Genomic DNA, 14,125 nt, shown 5'->3' with positions numbered 1-14,125 from the left:
AACCAATTCCAACTCAAAACTCCCTTTTCAACAATCCCGGACGAGCCCCCACTTATGTTACGACCCGGCTCAAAAGCCGCAACATAAAAAAGGAGACGAATACCAGCGTGTAGGTGAAAAGAGGCTTTATCTTAAAATGGACTATCAGGTTGTCTAAAATGGCTGGTGCCACCAAGGCAAAGACTAGTGAGCTCCCTGGGAAGCTTGCCTCAGGTATGCTTTTATCCACACCTGATTAGGTGTGGCCAATTAGCACCAGCTGAACACACTGAGCAGATTAGAGGCTGCAGAGGGACGTAACATTAGCACAAAGCATTCACAAGGTATTTGACAGATTACAACAGACGAGGTGAAGAAAATGAGTTTTCTGGGTATGTGTGAGGTGGGTTGCAAAGACTTCAATTTGGAAACCATTGCCTTCACTGTAGTCATCTTGGGAGTCCTGCTTTATTTGGATTGCTTGCAGAGTCCTGTTCAGTTGCACAGACCACAAGCTTCAACATCCAGCACATTAATCTGACTCAGTTTCCCGTCAAAGCTTATCCCTGGAGGTGAGAGTTGGGCTTTCACCTACAAATCAGATCAACCAGCAGTTTTCGGTGGGATACTCTGCAGATTCCAAGCTCAAGGGCGTTATCACACTAGGTCATACTGTCAGTGGATTTTTCTCATTATCTTCTGAGGCGTCTGAGGGACGAACATTTTGCACAAGTGATTTAAACTTTGCCCTAAGACAGCTGGGATAGGTCCCGTGATCCTGAATATGGATAAGTGGAAGGAAATGGATGGCTGGTTTTGGCCACATCAGGACAACCATTACTCACTACACTATAGACTCGCCAGATTTGGCTTCATGTAAGTTTTCTTGAAAATGAAATTCATAGGGTCGCCGTCGTGACACAGTGGATGTGGGTATGTGTAGCTGGTTAATAAGGGGCTTCCAGAGAGTGATCCAGGGGTGCACGAGAGGGCCGCCTAAAAGCGGGGTAGTGGCCGAATTTTAATCGGATAAGTTTCAAATTCCAGTATTGACCTGTATATGACACAAAGGTTTGAGATCATCAAAAGTTTTGGCATGAAATCATCCTGAGAGTGACAAATCTTTGTAGCCAGTTTGAGTATGTCTAGTGGGTGTTAACATTTTGACTTTAAACTAAAAATAAAACCTCATAATCTTCCTTTAATAATAGTCAAACATCACCAAAGTCAGCGACTATCTTAATATACAGACCAAAAAAGTCAATCAACCAATTTTCCCTTTAGGTTTTCCAGACTCCTGAGCCTTTAAGTAGTCATCTCCAGCCTATGGCCGCAGGTCTGGCTGAACTACCTCAGGCTGCAGGTCAAGTTCCGCTGCAGCCCACACCAGCCACCGCTCAATCTACTGCCCAGGCTGCATCTCCCCCACCAGGAGTACCTGCTGCTGCTGTTCCCCCTCAGGCTAGTCTCCCTAACTAATACTTCCCATCATAAGCTTTTATTTAAATGCTACATGTTTACCTATCATTTTTTTTGTAAAGAGGTAGTTTGCTCATCTTTCTTGAAGGTATCAAAATATAGTGTGAAAGTGCAATTTTAGTAAGATTTTTCCTTCTGTTTCCACAGATTTCAGCTGCCTCAGGGGATGTTCAGGCTCCCATTAGTTTGGTATTAAGGTTAAGGTATGTTTGACTCATTTCTCATTGTATTTTTACCTTTCGGTAAACTTTGCGCCTCTCATTTGCATTCTTTCTTTCCATCATCCCTTCAGAAATTCAAAGAAGGAGCTAAATGACATCCGCTTTGAGTTCATGCCAGGGAGAGGTAAGTGTGGCTGTCACAAAGCAGTATACAAAATGTCCTGAGGCAAAGAGTTGACTGTTCGGGGTGTCACATTTGTGCATAATCAGTAGGAAAACCGACAGTTTAACAAATTGCATGAGCTGTATTTGGTAAATTGGCTTTTTGTCATTGCAGCTAGTAAAGCACATGGGTGCAACAAAGCACAAACGAGCTCATTTAGAATGTAAAGTGCTGAGAACAGAAGGTGCTTTTTTTGGTTTGTTTGTTTGTTTAAGCAGGAAGAGCGTGAGTGTTTTGAAAATTATTAAGCCGCGGTCGTGTTCTGTTTAATATTTGCTTTTATTAAACTCTGTTGTGTTGGTCCACCTGTCACAGTCGTCGTCTCATGCTCTGACTTTTCAGACACAGCAGATGGTGTGTCTCAGGAGCTGGTGTCGGCAGGCCTGGTGGACGGGAGGGACTTAGTAATAGGTCAGTGATTTCAAACATTCCCCTGCCACGTTAACAAAATCGCCTTTTCTCACTCAGCATGTTTTTGCTCAAGGCTGAAAACGAGCCTTTTAAAGGGGGATATTTTTAACTCAAGCAGGTCTGCATTACTGCACATTTACTGCATTAAGCAGGCATAATAAAAGCCTTGCTGTGCAGCCACACAGGCCAGGGATTCAAGAAAACCTAAAAACAAATAAGGAATATTCTCTCATGTTGAAATGTAGTTAGTTGTATGATTAGTTAGTCTAGTTAGAAGGTTAGACACTGAAGAATATGTTTAGCTTCTGCTTCCACTCCGCTAATTCATATTTATGTGAACAACTGATGTAGAGCCTCTTGTATTCCTAGAGAGATGCAGGTTACAGCGCAGGGTTACAGAAGGGTTTGAGATTACAGCATACTTGTGGTAATTGATACAGAAGTGTAAGATATTTAAGATATTTGTATTAAAACACTCCAAAAAGCAACATAACTAATTCAAATGAAGTCTAGTTGACAGCAATACTTGGCTAGTAATGTTGGCACCCATCTGTGGGTCAGATTTTCAGTGTTACAGCAGTTTGAACAGACGAGTTATTTAAAAAAAAAAAAAAAGAAAGAGACAAAATATAAACATAGCTTTAGAAATCAAAACTGTTTTTGATAATTGGGTATTTTAACACGGCAAGGTGGAGTGTGCCTCAAGTGGCTGTTCCAGGAATTGCCATTTTTGGCATTTAACTCAGTTTTAAACTCCAAAAGTTGCAAATTAGATCAAAGAAATTGAGCAGGTAACAGCATAATGTTAAATCTCACAAAGGCCTATTCTTGGTTTCCGGGTATAGACAGTGATGTTAGGATGTATTTCTTTTCATTCAACTTAAAGATTTCTTCTCTTTTTTAGTTGCTGCAAATTTGCAGAAAATAGTCGATGAACCTCAAACCCATAAAAATGTCACTTTCAAACTGGTGAGTGTAACATTTTCCATACTGGTTAGAGATCTTATAGAATTGAATCTAAATAAACTATAGAAGTTGTGTTTCGGAAATAATTTTCAGCTCTGTGGTGTAGTGGATTACACACTCGCTTGTGGGTTAGAACCTGTGAGGAGAACAAATCTCCTAGCATAGGTTTGGGCACTTAATAAGAGACTGGGACTGTTGTGGATTGCCACACTAACCGGCTTATAAAGAGATCAAATGAATTGGTTCGGCCATCCACAGCAGTCCTAGTCTCCCATTTAGACCTCTTGAAAAAATGTCAGAGATCAAACATTAGAAGCTGCCTCACTTGATATAATATAACAAATGTTTGGAAATCTGTTCAAGTTTCTCGTGCGGGAAACAAAAAAAAAAACGTCTGCTATGTCTGCATATTTTGGTATCGGTCTTAAAAATCCTGTATCGGTCGGCTTTAATTTATTAAAACAAAAAACTCTTTAAAGGAAAACAACGTTATTGCTTTTCTGCTTAAAGATGTTTCTGCTCATCATTTTAAATCCATGTATTTATCTTTTTTAGGCTTCTGGAATTGAGGGATCTGAAATACCAGACGACATCAAGTTGATGGGCTTTGCCCAGCTCAGCATTAGTTAGATGTTCTACCTGGGACCGTGACTTGCCTAAAAAATGTGAAATTAAAAAAAAAAAAAAAATAGTTTGAATGCATTTTTTTTTCTTTCCATGGCTGTAAAGAAACCACTACTGCCAAAGAGAACAGTACCATTATTTTCTTTTTCTTTTCTTTTTTTTTTTTCTTTTTTTGTCACGTATAGGATTATAAAATGCCACCTGTTGAATTTTAGGTGGTCAGCTGAAGTATCAGAACGTACAGTATGAGAATCACTCGAAAAAGTTTACAATGTACATGTAGAAGGATGCAATTATCCACAAGAAATGTTTTCATTTCCAATCCCGGTCTCCCCCCTTTCCTATCTCTAATGTGACGCATTTGCACAATCTGAACTAACACCCTTGAACCCTGACAAGTGTAACAATGCCTTATATATTCATCAGAACTACTGAATGCACATTTTTTTTGGGGGGTGGGGACATCCCCGGTTACCGTATGGAGCATTACGTTGTCTGAAATGCACAAGTGTGCTTTCAGGTGCAGATGCCAAACTTTTTGCTGCAGCTTCACACGCCAAATAGAAATAAAAAGTTTCACATACTCTTGTTTTGACGTTGCAAAACAAATTACTTCCTACAGAAAGAGATGGACGCATCTTAGTGTCTCGGAGTCTTTGCATTTAAAGGTTTTTCATATTCTTTATATTTTCCTATCATCAACAAATCCCATGAAAGACCAGTTACTTCCTGAAACATCTGAGCAGCAGCTTTTTTTTTCAACAAAGTAAATGATACAAGTCTGTGGGGACTATTCAGCACTTAACTGATAGACATTAGCTCTCTGTGTAGCATGTTTGCATTGATTTAAATTAAATACCAGAAGCAAAGTATGCGTAAAACTTTGGATGTGCAGATTACTATTATTATTATTATTATTGTTATTAGTATGATCACGTCTTGGGTTATGTTATGGGATTTAATGACAATAAATGACCCAATAAATTAAAAATTAATGCCCTTCTTTAAAAAAAAAAAAAAAAAAAAGCATCAGTGCTTTCCAAAACTCCAAACCGGCCTTCGTGTTGTGATTGATTGAAATACGTGTAAAGTAAAAAGTTTTGCAGCAGCTGAAACCACATGTGCTCTCTGAGCAGATGTGTCCCTCTTGGTGTTTGTTTGTCTGTTTGGAATTGGTTTTAACAAATTCTCACAAAGAAAGAGAAAAAGACTAAAGTGTGTATTTGTTTATGTGAATGGATTCTGAGTACTTGATTTAACCTTTAGTATGTAAATAATGACATTTGGCTCTGATTGGTTTGTTTTTTTTATACTGGGTGTTTCACTCTTGGCCTTCTTTCTCTTAAGACACGATTGGGGTTGTTTGGCTGCGTGAAGGATGACGACCATGACACTGCACATCAGGCTTTGAATTTGCTCGTTTCTTTGCAGGACGTATTATTGCTTAATCTGTCACGTGTGATCATTTGCGCATCAACAGTTTTCAGCTTTTAACTTTCTCGCCTTTTGAAAATATATATTTTCCTATGGCGCTGTCCCCATGCAACATTTCCCCCTTCCAAAAAAAAAAAAAAAAAAAGATCTTTCGCTGGGCAACAGAAAAAGTGTCTCTTAGTAAGCACCAAGTGTGGGAGCTGTTTACAGTAGCTAGTCCTTTTAAGACGCATCTGAAGTAATACAGCTGCTTTGCCATCGTTTCTGAAAGTGTCTTTAATGAAGATTTCCGTCACTTTTGAAGATCTGAGCCGTGATTGTAAACGTGTTGAATGATCAGAACTGTTCGACCGCGCTCTGGATAATTTTGTGCATTTATGTCCACCGATGACGTGGCTCGATGATGAATGTGCATATCACAGTTATTTGGCACCGACGGCTGCAGAAGGTTCATTTACCGCTCTGCTCTGCTCTTATGTGTGGATCTGAAACGCCAGCGAGGTTTTAGTGTTTCATTTGATGATGTGACAACTTCGTAACCAGATGCCATAGTGAACCAATCTGAATGCATTCGTTTTTCTTTGCTTGCAGATGAAATGTTACAAGGAAATATTTGAACACGTTTATAGTCAAAATACAATTTTACGCTAGCCTTAAATTGAAAATGACCAAGTGTAATTTTTTTTTTTCTGTGTGTGCGTGTGAAGTTTCTCTCTGGTTTTGAGTTTGACTTTCGCTGTCTTTGAAATGTACTTCCTGTTACTTGTGAAGCTACCTTAAATAAAGATGTACAGGCGTGTCGACCCAGGTTTCCCCCCTCGGAAGGGAAGCGACGAAGTCAGCCACGCAATGTTGTGCATACGTTTTCAAACTGCAGTATTTGGTGCCATTCTCCCGTTATAGTCTGCAGACTGCAGAGAGGATTGGTCTGTATGAGCCCTGAGAGACGTGTGTGTGTTACATAGATTGAGCTCTGCTTTCGGCAGAGTTGAAGATCTAATGGCTTTCTCATCCTTTCTCCAACAGTCCCACTTACACGCAGTCTAAGAATAAACTGTAGCAAATGAACAGATGACCGGTTAAAAAAAAAAACTAAAACAACCCATAATACACTTTTGTCCAGGCAATAACTAATCAAGGCTGTAATATATTTGAAGTTTGCACCTGTTTTCAGTTTAGTTTCTTTCCATTTCATTTCCTCTGATTTTAATTGTTTTGGAGTTCAAAGCATGTTTCTCTTGATTATTTTTAATCAATAAAGAATGAGCATATCAGCCTCCTTTTAGAGGTCTGTCGCTTCTTTTAAATGCACCATTCGCTGTGATTTTTGCAGAAGATGTGGGCAAATTGCACACAATAAACAAAGGCATCAGAACTGATTCTAGATCTGTGCATTGTCATTTTCCTCACGTTGCACCTGTTTCTGTTTCAGACTGAGCTTGCTCCTTTGGTATCAGTTCCTCCAGATTTATTGTCCTTACTATCAGTTTTATTGTGTTCACTTTCTCCTCTCTCAGCATTAAAGGGCTGCATCAGCAGACATGTTTAAAGCAGGAAAGCAGGGGGAGACGGATTCTGTAAGGCTTTGAAAACTTTTTACATTTAGCATAATGAGTTGACCCTCCTGTCTGTGTCTGTAACTACGAAAATACAAATGCTATCTTTGACCTATGTAAGGGAAACACTGTTGAAACAAGGGTCTGACTGGGCAAACATCCAGGTGGACTTTGTCTCTAAATCGCCACTTTGCCAGTTTGGGATGGCACATTGTTGTGTAGAATGAAAGGCAACAGAAGTTATCAAATTCTGCATTGCTTTCTTTTGAGGAAAAAAGCAAGAAACTGAGAATAAACGTGCTTTTTGCTCACAGAATTTCATCATATGTGCATCATTATTAGCCCAGAGACAGATCTTGCCCCCCTGTGACCATTTATTGGATAATCAGAAGAAAATAAATGGATGTTAAATGTGAACTGTTAACTGTCCTGAGCTATATATTTAGATCATGACTTTTATAATAGAACTTGTTCAGTTTTTCTGTCTAATATTACAGAAGTTTAATGAGTTTTAAGAGGCTAATGCTGCCATTAGGTGACAAATAAGATGGCATTACTACTATCAAACGTACTAACTAAAAAAAGAAAAACTAATGGAGTGTTGTTATATACCTTTATCAGATGTATGCAGCCGTCATATATCTCTTAAAGGGAAAGCGACATTTTAAAAAAGATTACTACATCAGAAGAGATGGGAGATTTAATGAAGTTAAGAAGTGGATTAATCAGTCTAACCAATGGCCTGTTTTAGTGTTGAAACATAATCAAAACCTGATACTAATGGATCACATTTGGCAGTGTACAGTACATCAGCAGTCTGTTAGCGAGTTGGGAGGTCGTAAAAGCACAGTGATTATCAGTTTAAACATTAACCAGGTCACGTTGATTACTTGTGGCTGAACCAAATCTTTTCTCATTTTCACATGAAGCTCTGAGGACTTAGATGTAAATATGAGCAACTTTGGGGAGATTTTGAAGGAGATTAATTCATTTGGTTTATTTCAGAAACGTTTGGTGGTTGCATTATGCATCCCAAGCATATTTCTAGCTTTTGACGTTATTGGCCAGGTGTTTGTCGGCATGAGCTTCCCACACAACTGCAACACCGACTGGATCGTGGAGCGTGGGCCCAACCTGACAGAAGAGAGGCAAAAAAATCTGACCATCCCAGTGAAGGAGGATGGAGGATTTGAGAGCTGTTTGATGTTCACGCCGGTGGATTGGGATTTGGAAATGATTGAAAAATATGGGATCAACACCACAACAGAATGTGTTAATGGAACAGATTTTGAGGCATCTGGTGGTGCCTCCAGCATTGTGACAGAGGTAAAACGTCCTTAGTGTTCGCAGGAATGTACCTAGTTGTTCCAGGGATTCTGTTGGCTTGCTCTGTATGAGCTGATGACCATCAGAAGAGTAAATCACAGCAAAGCATTTCAACATCTTTTTTTTTATATAAATGTCTCCTCTCGGGTTGGTCCTTTACAAAAGAAAGTTGGTGTTTTGCATGACAATAAAACCGACTTCTTCTCTGCTACTAGTTTGACCTGGTGTGTGACAGGAGCAACTTCATTGAAGCATCACAGTCCATCTACATGGCCGGTCTTCTGGTTGGAGCACTGGTTCTGGGCTCCATGGCTGACAGGTATGGATCATTATCCTTATGTAATGACACTGATTAAATGCAAATCAACACTGAATAGTTTTAGTGTTGATCTTTTAACCCATGTAAAAAATAAACTTGCAGTAGCTTTAATAGTAGTCAAACTGTGTAGTTGTAACTTATTGCTTTGATTGGGACGTTAATGAGGATGCACAGAAACGGCTCATCCCAATGAGTATGATTTGTTTTTCATTCTTGTCAACAGATTTAGTCCAGATTCTTTTTACACGCAGTGATTCAGACTATATCTACACCGTTAGGGTTGACTGCCAAGTGCAGCATATTAAATCAGGTCACCCACTGGACATAATAAACATGATGTTGGTTTATTTTCTAAATTCTGAGGAAAGACCATACACATCATGCTTGCATATTAAAGTCCAGGATCAGTGAAACAGCTCTATCTTGTCTCTGTAGGTTTGGTCGCCGCTTTGTTGTCCTGCTTTCACTCCTCTTGCTGATGGTTTTTGGTGTGGGAGTTGCTTTCTCACCCAACATCTACGTTTTTATAGTTCTCCGATTTTTAGGCGGAATCTCGGTCTCTGGCATTGTTGCTAATGCATTTGTAATAGGTAGGTACGATGTTTAGTCACAGCTGAATTTAATGCCACAGTGTACCCCTGCATCCTCCCTGGTACCACTGAAGAGTATCTACACAGCACTGTACATGCAAAAAAAAACCAATAATTTCTTGTTTTTTTGTATATTTTTTGCACAAAGTTAAATGTTTCAGATCATCAAACAAATGTTAATATTAGACAAAGATAACGCAAGCAGATACAAAATGCACTTTTTAAATGGTGATATTCACTGTTTCTGCTGCAAATCATAGTACACACACACACACACACACACACACACACACAAACATGCCAGCAGTGAATCTAATAGATTTCAGCTTGTTAATTTAATTCTATCTAATAATCCAGGAGTATGTTGTGTACAGAAGTACAAATGAGTTTGGCATGATCTTGTCAGGGGACACACGCATGCTAAAGAAGACTGTAAACCAGAAATCATCCTTTTCCACATTTTCTGTTGGGCTGAAGGAGGAGAATGGAGTGATTCTTCCAGGTTTGCATTGTGCACCATTATCTGCCACTCCACTTTTCCTCTTGGACTGATGCTGATGTCTGGTGCTGCCTATTTTATCCGCAATTGGAGGATCCTGCAGCTGGTGCTCTTCTGCCCACTTATCCTCGTTCTGGGTATTTTCTACTGGTCAGTTGGCACTCCTGTCACATTAAATATTATTACCAACATCGTAGAATAACTTTATAAATAAAATGACAGTTTGTGATCCTTTTAACCAGGATTCTCCCTGAATCAGCTCGCTGGCTCATTACCCAGGGCCGCAAGAAAGATGCTATAAAGGAGATCCAGAGGGCAGCCAAGGTGAACAAGCGAAATGTCTCCAAAGACCTGTTGGAGAAGGTGATCAAACTCTTTGGCTTCAACCAAAATCAAAGAAAATATAATACTGAAGCACACTCACGTAAAAATGTAATTGTTTAGCTGGAGGATGAGACTACAATCAAAAGAGGAAACATGTTGGACATCTTCAGGATATCATATCTGAGAAAACGTGCTCTCATCATGAGCTACGTCTGGTGGATATAATTTTTACCCTCTAAAAGCTGCCACATTTATTTCCTCTCCTTTTTGGGTTGACTAAAAATATCTCTCATGCTTAACAGGTTTGGAACTAGTCTGATGTACTATGGACTGAGCCTGAACGTTGGCAGTTTTGGTCTGGATATTTACCTGACACAGTTCATCTTTGGTTTGGTAGAATTTCCCGCACGTCTGGGCAGTCTGCCTGTCCTCCAGCTCATTGGGAGAAGGATTGGTCAGTCAGTAGTGTTACTTTTTGGAGGTTTAGCTTGTCTTGGGATCCTTGTCATACCAAAAGGTACTTATATGCTTTTTCATTTATAATCTTGAAGATTAATTTTCCTAAAAAAATAGTCCTATAAAAGCTAAATCTGTTAAATGCTATGTCTAGCAGGAAATGTACTCCACAGTATATGTGTAACTTGTTTTTTGTTTGTCCATCAGATCTTCCCATAGTAATAACAGTCATAGCTGTATTGGGAAAATTTTCTGCCACTGCCAGTTTTTCCATAGTCTATGTTTATACGGCAGAATTATATCCCACCAATATAAGGTAAGGCATTATAATAATGAAATGCTCAATTTCATTTATTTATTTTGATCCAGTGAGTTTGATGATTGGTTCATCGTCTGTACTTGCAGGCAGAACGGTGTGGGTCTGAACTCCATGTTGGCTCGCGTGGCAGGCATCCTTGCTCCTCTAATCAGGCTTCTGAGCACCTACCACTACACCATTCCCATGCTGATCTATGGAATCATCCCCCTTGCTGCTGGGGGTCTCTGTTTACTACTGCCCGAAACCCGTAACGTTGAACTTCAGGACCATGCCGAACTTACGTAAGTTACCAAACTCCACTTCAAAAACCAAAAAATCTAAAGGGTTTTTCATAAATATTGTATTTTTTTTTTATTTCAGCAAACTTGAGAATGGGGCTGCTGAGGATGGGTCTTCGACTAAAGTGGACAAAATGGAAAAGAGCACAAAACTGTGATTTATATGGTGAATTTATATGGTTCACACCTTTTTACACTCATTTTCTAAACCAGTGCACTGATAAAAAGATTTTGTATACGGTTCGCTAAAATGAGCAACTTCAGCTGAATGTTTTTGGTAGTTACAAACTGTTAATGAATCTTGTTCTTCCAAAAGTTATATAATATTTGATAAATTAGATGTATATGTATAGTAAAAGAAGTATAAACTGTAATTGTTATAAACTACCCCCAAATAAAACTCCCAAACACCAACCCCCTGAAGACTATGCCCCTCCCCCCCCCCCCCCCCCCCCAATGTGTGTGTGTGTATATATATATATATATATATATATATATATATATATATATATATATATATATGTATTAGGGGTGCAACGATACACAAAATTCACAGTTCGGTTCGGTTCGATACTTTGGTGTCATGGTTCGATATTTTTTCGATACAAAAAAAATGTTCATGCCTTTTTAATTTGTCATTTATTAAAATTATAAATATATATTTTAACTCAAAAGTACAGTTTTTTAAATTTAACCCTAACCCTTGTGCGTGTTTTTTATTTTGACAGCGAATGCGCACCTGCGGACCACTTATGTGCAGCCCTGGTTATTTAGCTCGTCATATTGCAGCCACAGAAATTATTTTGTCCATGAAACCATAAAGCTGCACTTTCTTTTTGCCTTATAGTCTGATTTGTCATAACTTCTCCGTTTTGTGGTAAGCTTTTCTTTGGCTGTCACTTCTTCACCCTGACCTGTCTTATTTGGCTCAGCAGAACTAAAATATAAATCCTGCTGCTTTTACACACGCACTCACATAAGCTCAGCGATTCTCTGCGCGATCAACCTCTCACATGTTTAAGCTTGCTGCAGGAGATTTCACTTGTCATGTTTGCATAGTAAGCTAACGATTAATAAGACGATGTCAGAGGAATTGGTGCACAAATTATCATCACTCACAGATCAGTGCTGTCGCTCTCTATACACAGTTCGCACGATTGCAAAAAAACAAGCGCAAATTCAAACGTGTATGAATTGTCACATATTGACAGTGGCTCACCGATGCCAATGACATAATTACCCAGCTACATTTCTGAAAGAATGCAAAAGCATTGACATATATTTTTCCTTCCTACAATAGCCCGACGGGCAGGGAAGAGATAGATTTTGGTAGCCCGACTGAAAAAATCGCTAGCCCCAGGACGTCGGGCTAGCGATTTTGCGAGCCCTGTATCTGATTGAGGAATCACTCATCTTTGGAAAAGAGAGTTTATTACAGAGAAATGTCTCTTTCCAAAATAAAAGCTATACTATCCGCTTCTTCTGGGCTATATTCTCAGCAGCATAAGGAGAATCATGTGCTAACAGCTGTCTAAATGACTCGGCTAAAGTTAGTAGCATGCTTGTTGTTTTTGTCTTTGCACTAGGATGATGTCGGCGTAAATGTGCAGTCATATTCGTTGTGTTCCCACTAGTGCTTTCAGGTTAATCTCGTTGAAATGACCTTAACACCACAACACGGCAAATCTCCGTTAACGAGCTACCGCCGATCACCCCGTGCATGGGGCTAGACGGCCAACACATTAACGAGCTAACTGCGCTAACACACTAGTTCCCACCCATGTAATTGAGCATTGCATGGCACATCCAACATACTGTTTTACTTTAGTCCATGACTCGCTTACCTTCAGGGTCATACGTCACATGAAAACCAAAATAATTCCAAACGCCAGATCTGAATGAGGGTGGGGGAGGTCCATGTTGCAAGGAGAGCTTAACTTCTGTCTTGCTAGCTTGCCCTGCACTCTTCCTTCTGACTATGCTGTCTGTGTGGAGCGCTCAGTGGATCTGCGCTCGACAGTGCAGCCTAGGCGGAGTAGTCGAACGCAGATTCACTGAGCGCTCAACACAGACAGCATCGTCAGAAGGAAAGTTGATAAAATAAATTACAAATGTTGTATTGTTCGATACATATGCGTACCGAACCTAAAGCACTGTATCGAACGGTTCAATATCGATACGAATATCGTTGCACCCCTAATATGTATATATATATATGTATATATATATATCTCCAGTATGAAGAGTTGGACAGCACCAGGGCCCGACATGGTTCACGCCTACTGGCTGAAGAAGCTGACTGCACTCCACGAGCGTCTGGCAGCACAAATGAACCAGCTGCTAGTTAACAAGAGACACCCGGAATGGCTAACCGAAGGCCGGCCTGTCCTGATCCCCAAGGACCCCAAGAAGGGACCGGTCCCCTCCAACTACCGACCAATAACAATATATATATATGTATATGTATATATATGTGTGTATATATGTGTGTGTATATGTGTGTGTGTGTGTGTGTGTGTGTGTGTATATGTATATATATATATATATATATATATATATATATATATATATATATATATATATATATATATATATATATATATATATATATATATATATATATATATATAGAGAGAGAGAGCAGCTAGATAGCGTAGTGGTTAAACTACACGCCTTTGGAACAGAGGATCGCAAGTTCGATTCCTGCCTGGAGCGTCTGTATCCAGTAAGGGTCCTAAGGCTAGACCCCCTATGCTAAGCAAGCCTACCGCAGACATGAGCGAGACAGATAAATATGAAGGCATGCCGGCTCGGACGTCGCCCGGATCAACAAGGTCCGCGTCAGGTGTTGAGGAACCAGGGCACCCTGACGAAAAGTGGGCTACTGGAACAAGAAGGCATCGGTGGGCAAGGGACGAAAACAGGGCGTTGTTGGAATGCTACTACGCAAGTAACCCCGGCGGAAGGGGCTACATGAATAGGATGAGGGACCTATGGATTCTTCGATACCCAACATCCACAATGACGGCGAAACAACTAGTAGCTCAGTGTTCCAACATTCGAAAGAAGGGACTGCTCTCACAGCTAGAGATTGACGAGGTACAACACAAATGCTACGGCAAGGAGGAGTCAGGACGCCAGGTCAGGGGGGAGATATCATCACCCCCACCCGAGATTGGGT

General features: G+C 39.9%; 2 protein-coding genes across 2 annotated transcripts in view; both read left to right on the top strand.

Annotated features, from left to right (window-relative positions):
* The window catches only part of oxsr1b (oxidative stress responsive kinase 1b), a 43,293-nt gene extending 36,226 nt beyond the window's left edge, over window positions 1-7,067 (top strand). Inside the window, exons 13-18 of the mRNA XM_080865983.1 lie at window positions 1,264-1,440; window positions 1,606-1,661; window positions 1,751-1,803; window positions 2,185-2,253; window positions 3,158-3,222; window positions 3,775-7,067. Of these exons, the coding sequence (XP_080722109.1) occupies window positions 1,264-1,440; window positions 1,606-1,661; window positions 1,751-1,803; window positions 2,185-2,253; window positions 3,158-3,222; window positions 3,775-3,849 (495 nt within the window). The 3' untranslated portion in view covers window positions 3,850-7,067. The remainder of the gene's footprint in view (window positions 1-1,263; window positions 1,441-1,605; window positions 1,662-1,750; window positions 1,804-2,184; window positions 2,254-3,157; window positions 3,223-3,774) is intronic.
* Window positions 7,068-7,563: 496 nt separating this feature from the next.
* Window positions 7,564-11,351, top strand: LOC308385868 (solute carrier family 22 member 13-like). The gene is made up of 10 exons (XM_080865064.1): window positions 7,564-8,159; window positions 8,375-8,478; window positions 8,914-9,068; window positions 9,546-9,717; window positions 9,810-9,930; window positions 10,012-10,106; window positions 10,194-10,408; window positions 10,555-10,663; window positions 10,753-10,947; window positions 11,027-11,351. The coding sequence occupies exons 1-10, from the start codon at window positions 7,785-7,787 to the stop codon at window positions 11,100-11,102; spliced, it is 1,617 nt and encodes a 538-aa protein (XP_080721190.1). The 5' UTR covers window positions 7,564-7,784; the 3' UTR covers window positions 11,103-11,351.
* Window positions 11,352-14,125: the final 2,774 nt, after the last annotated feature.

The sequence above is a fragment of the Rhamphochromis sp. 'chilingali' genome (assembly GCF_963969265.1).
Source record: "Rhamphochromis sp. 'chilingali' genome assembly, chromosome: 18".
In the NCBI taxonomy this organism is placed as follows: domain Eukaryota; kingdom Metazoa; phylum Chordata; class Actinopteri; order Cichliformes; family Cichlidae; genus Rhamphochromis; species Rhamphochromis sp. 'chilingali'.
The sequence above is the reverse complement of the archived record's forward strand: the minus strand, read 5'-3'. Positions and strand labels throughout refer to the sequence as shown.

What these genes read in the sequence shown, in the direction of transcription:
- LOC308385868 (XM_080865064.1), top strand. Translation starts at nt 7,785, where the DNA reads ATGAGCAACTTTGGGGAGATTTTGAAGGAGATTAATTCATTTGGTTTA. An exon ending in CTGGGCTCCATGGCTGACAG is followed by an intron (nt 8,479 to 8,913) that starts GTATGGATCATT and finishes TTGTCTCTGTAG; the next exon opens with GTTTGGTCGCCGCTTTGTTG. An exon ending in CCAAAGACCTGTTGGAGAAG is followed by an intron (nt 9,931 to 10,011) that starts GTGATCAAACTC and finishes GTAATTGTTTAG; the next exon opens with CTGGAGGATGAGACTACAAT.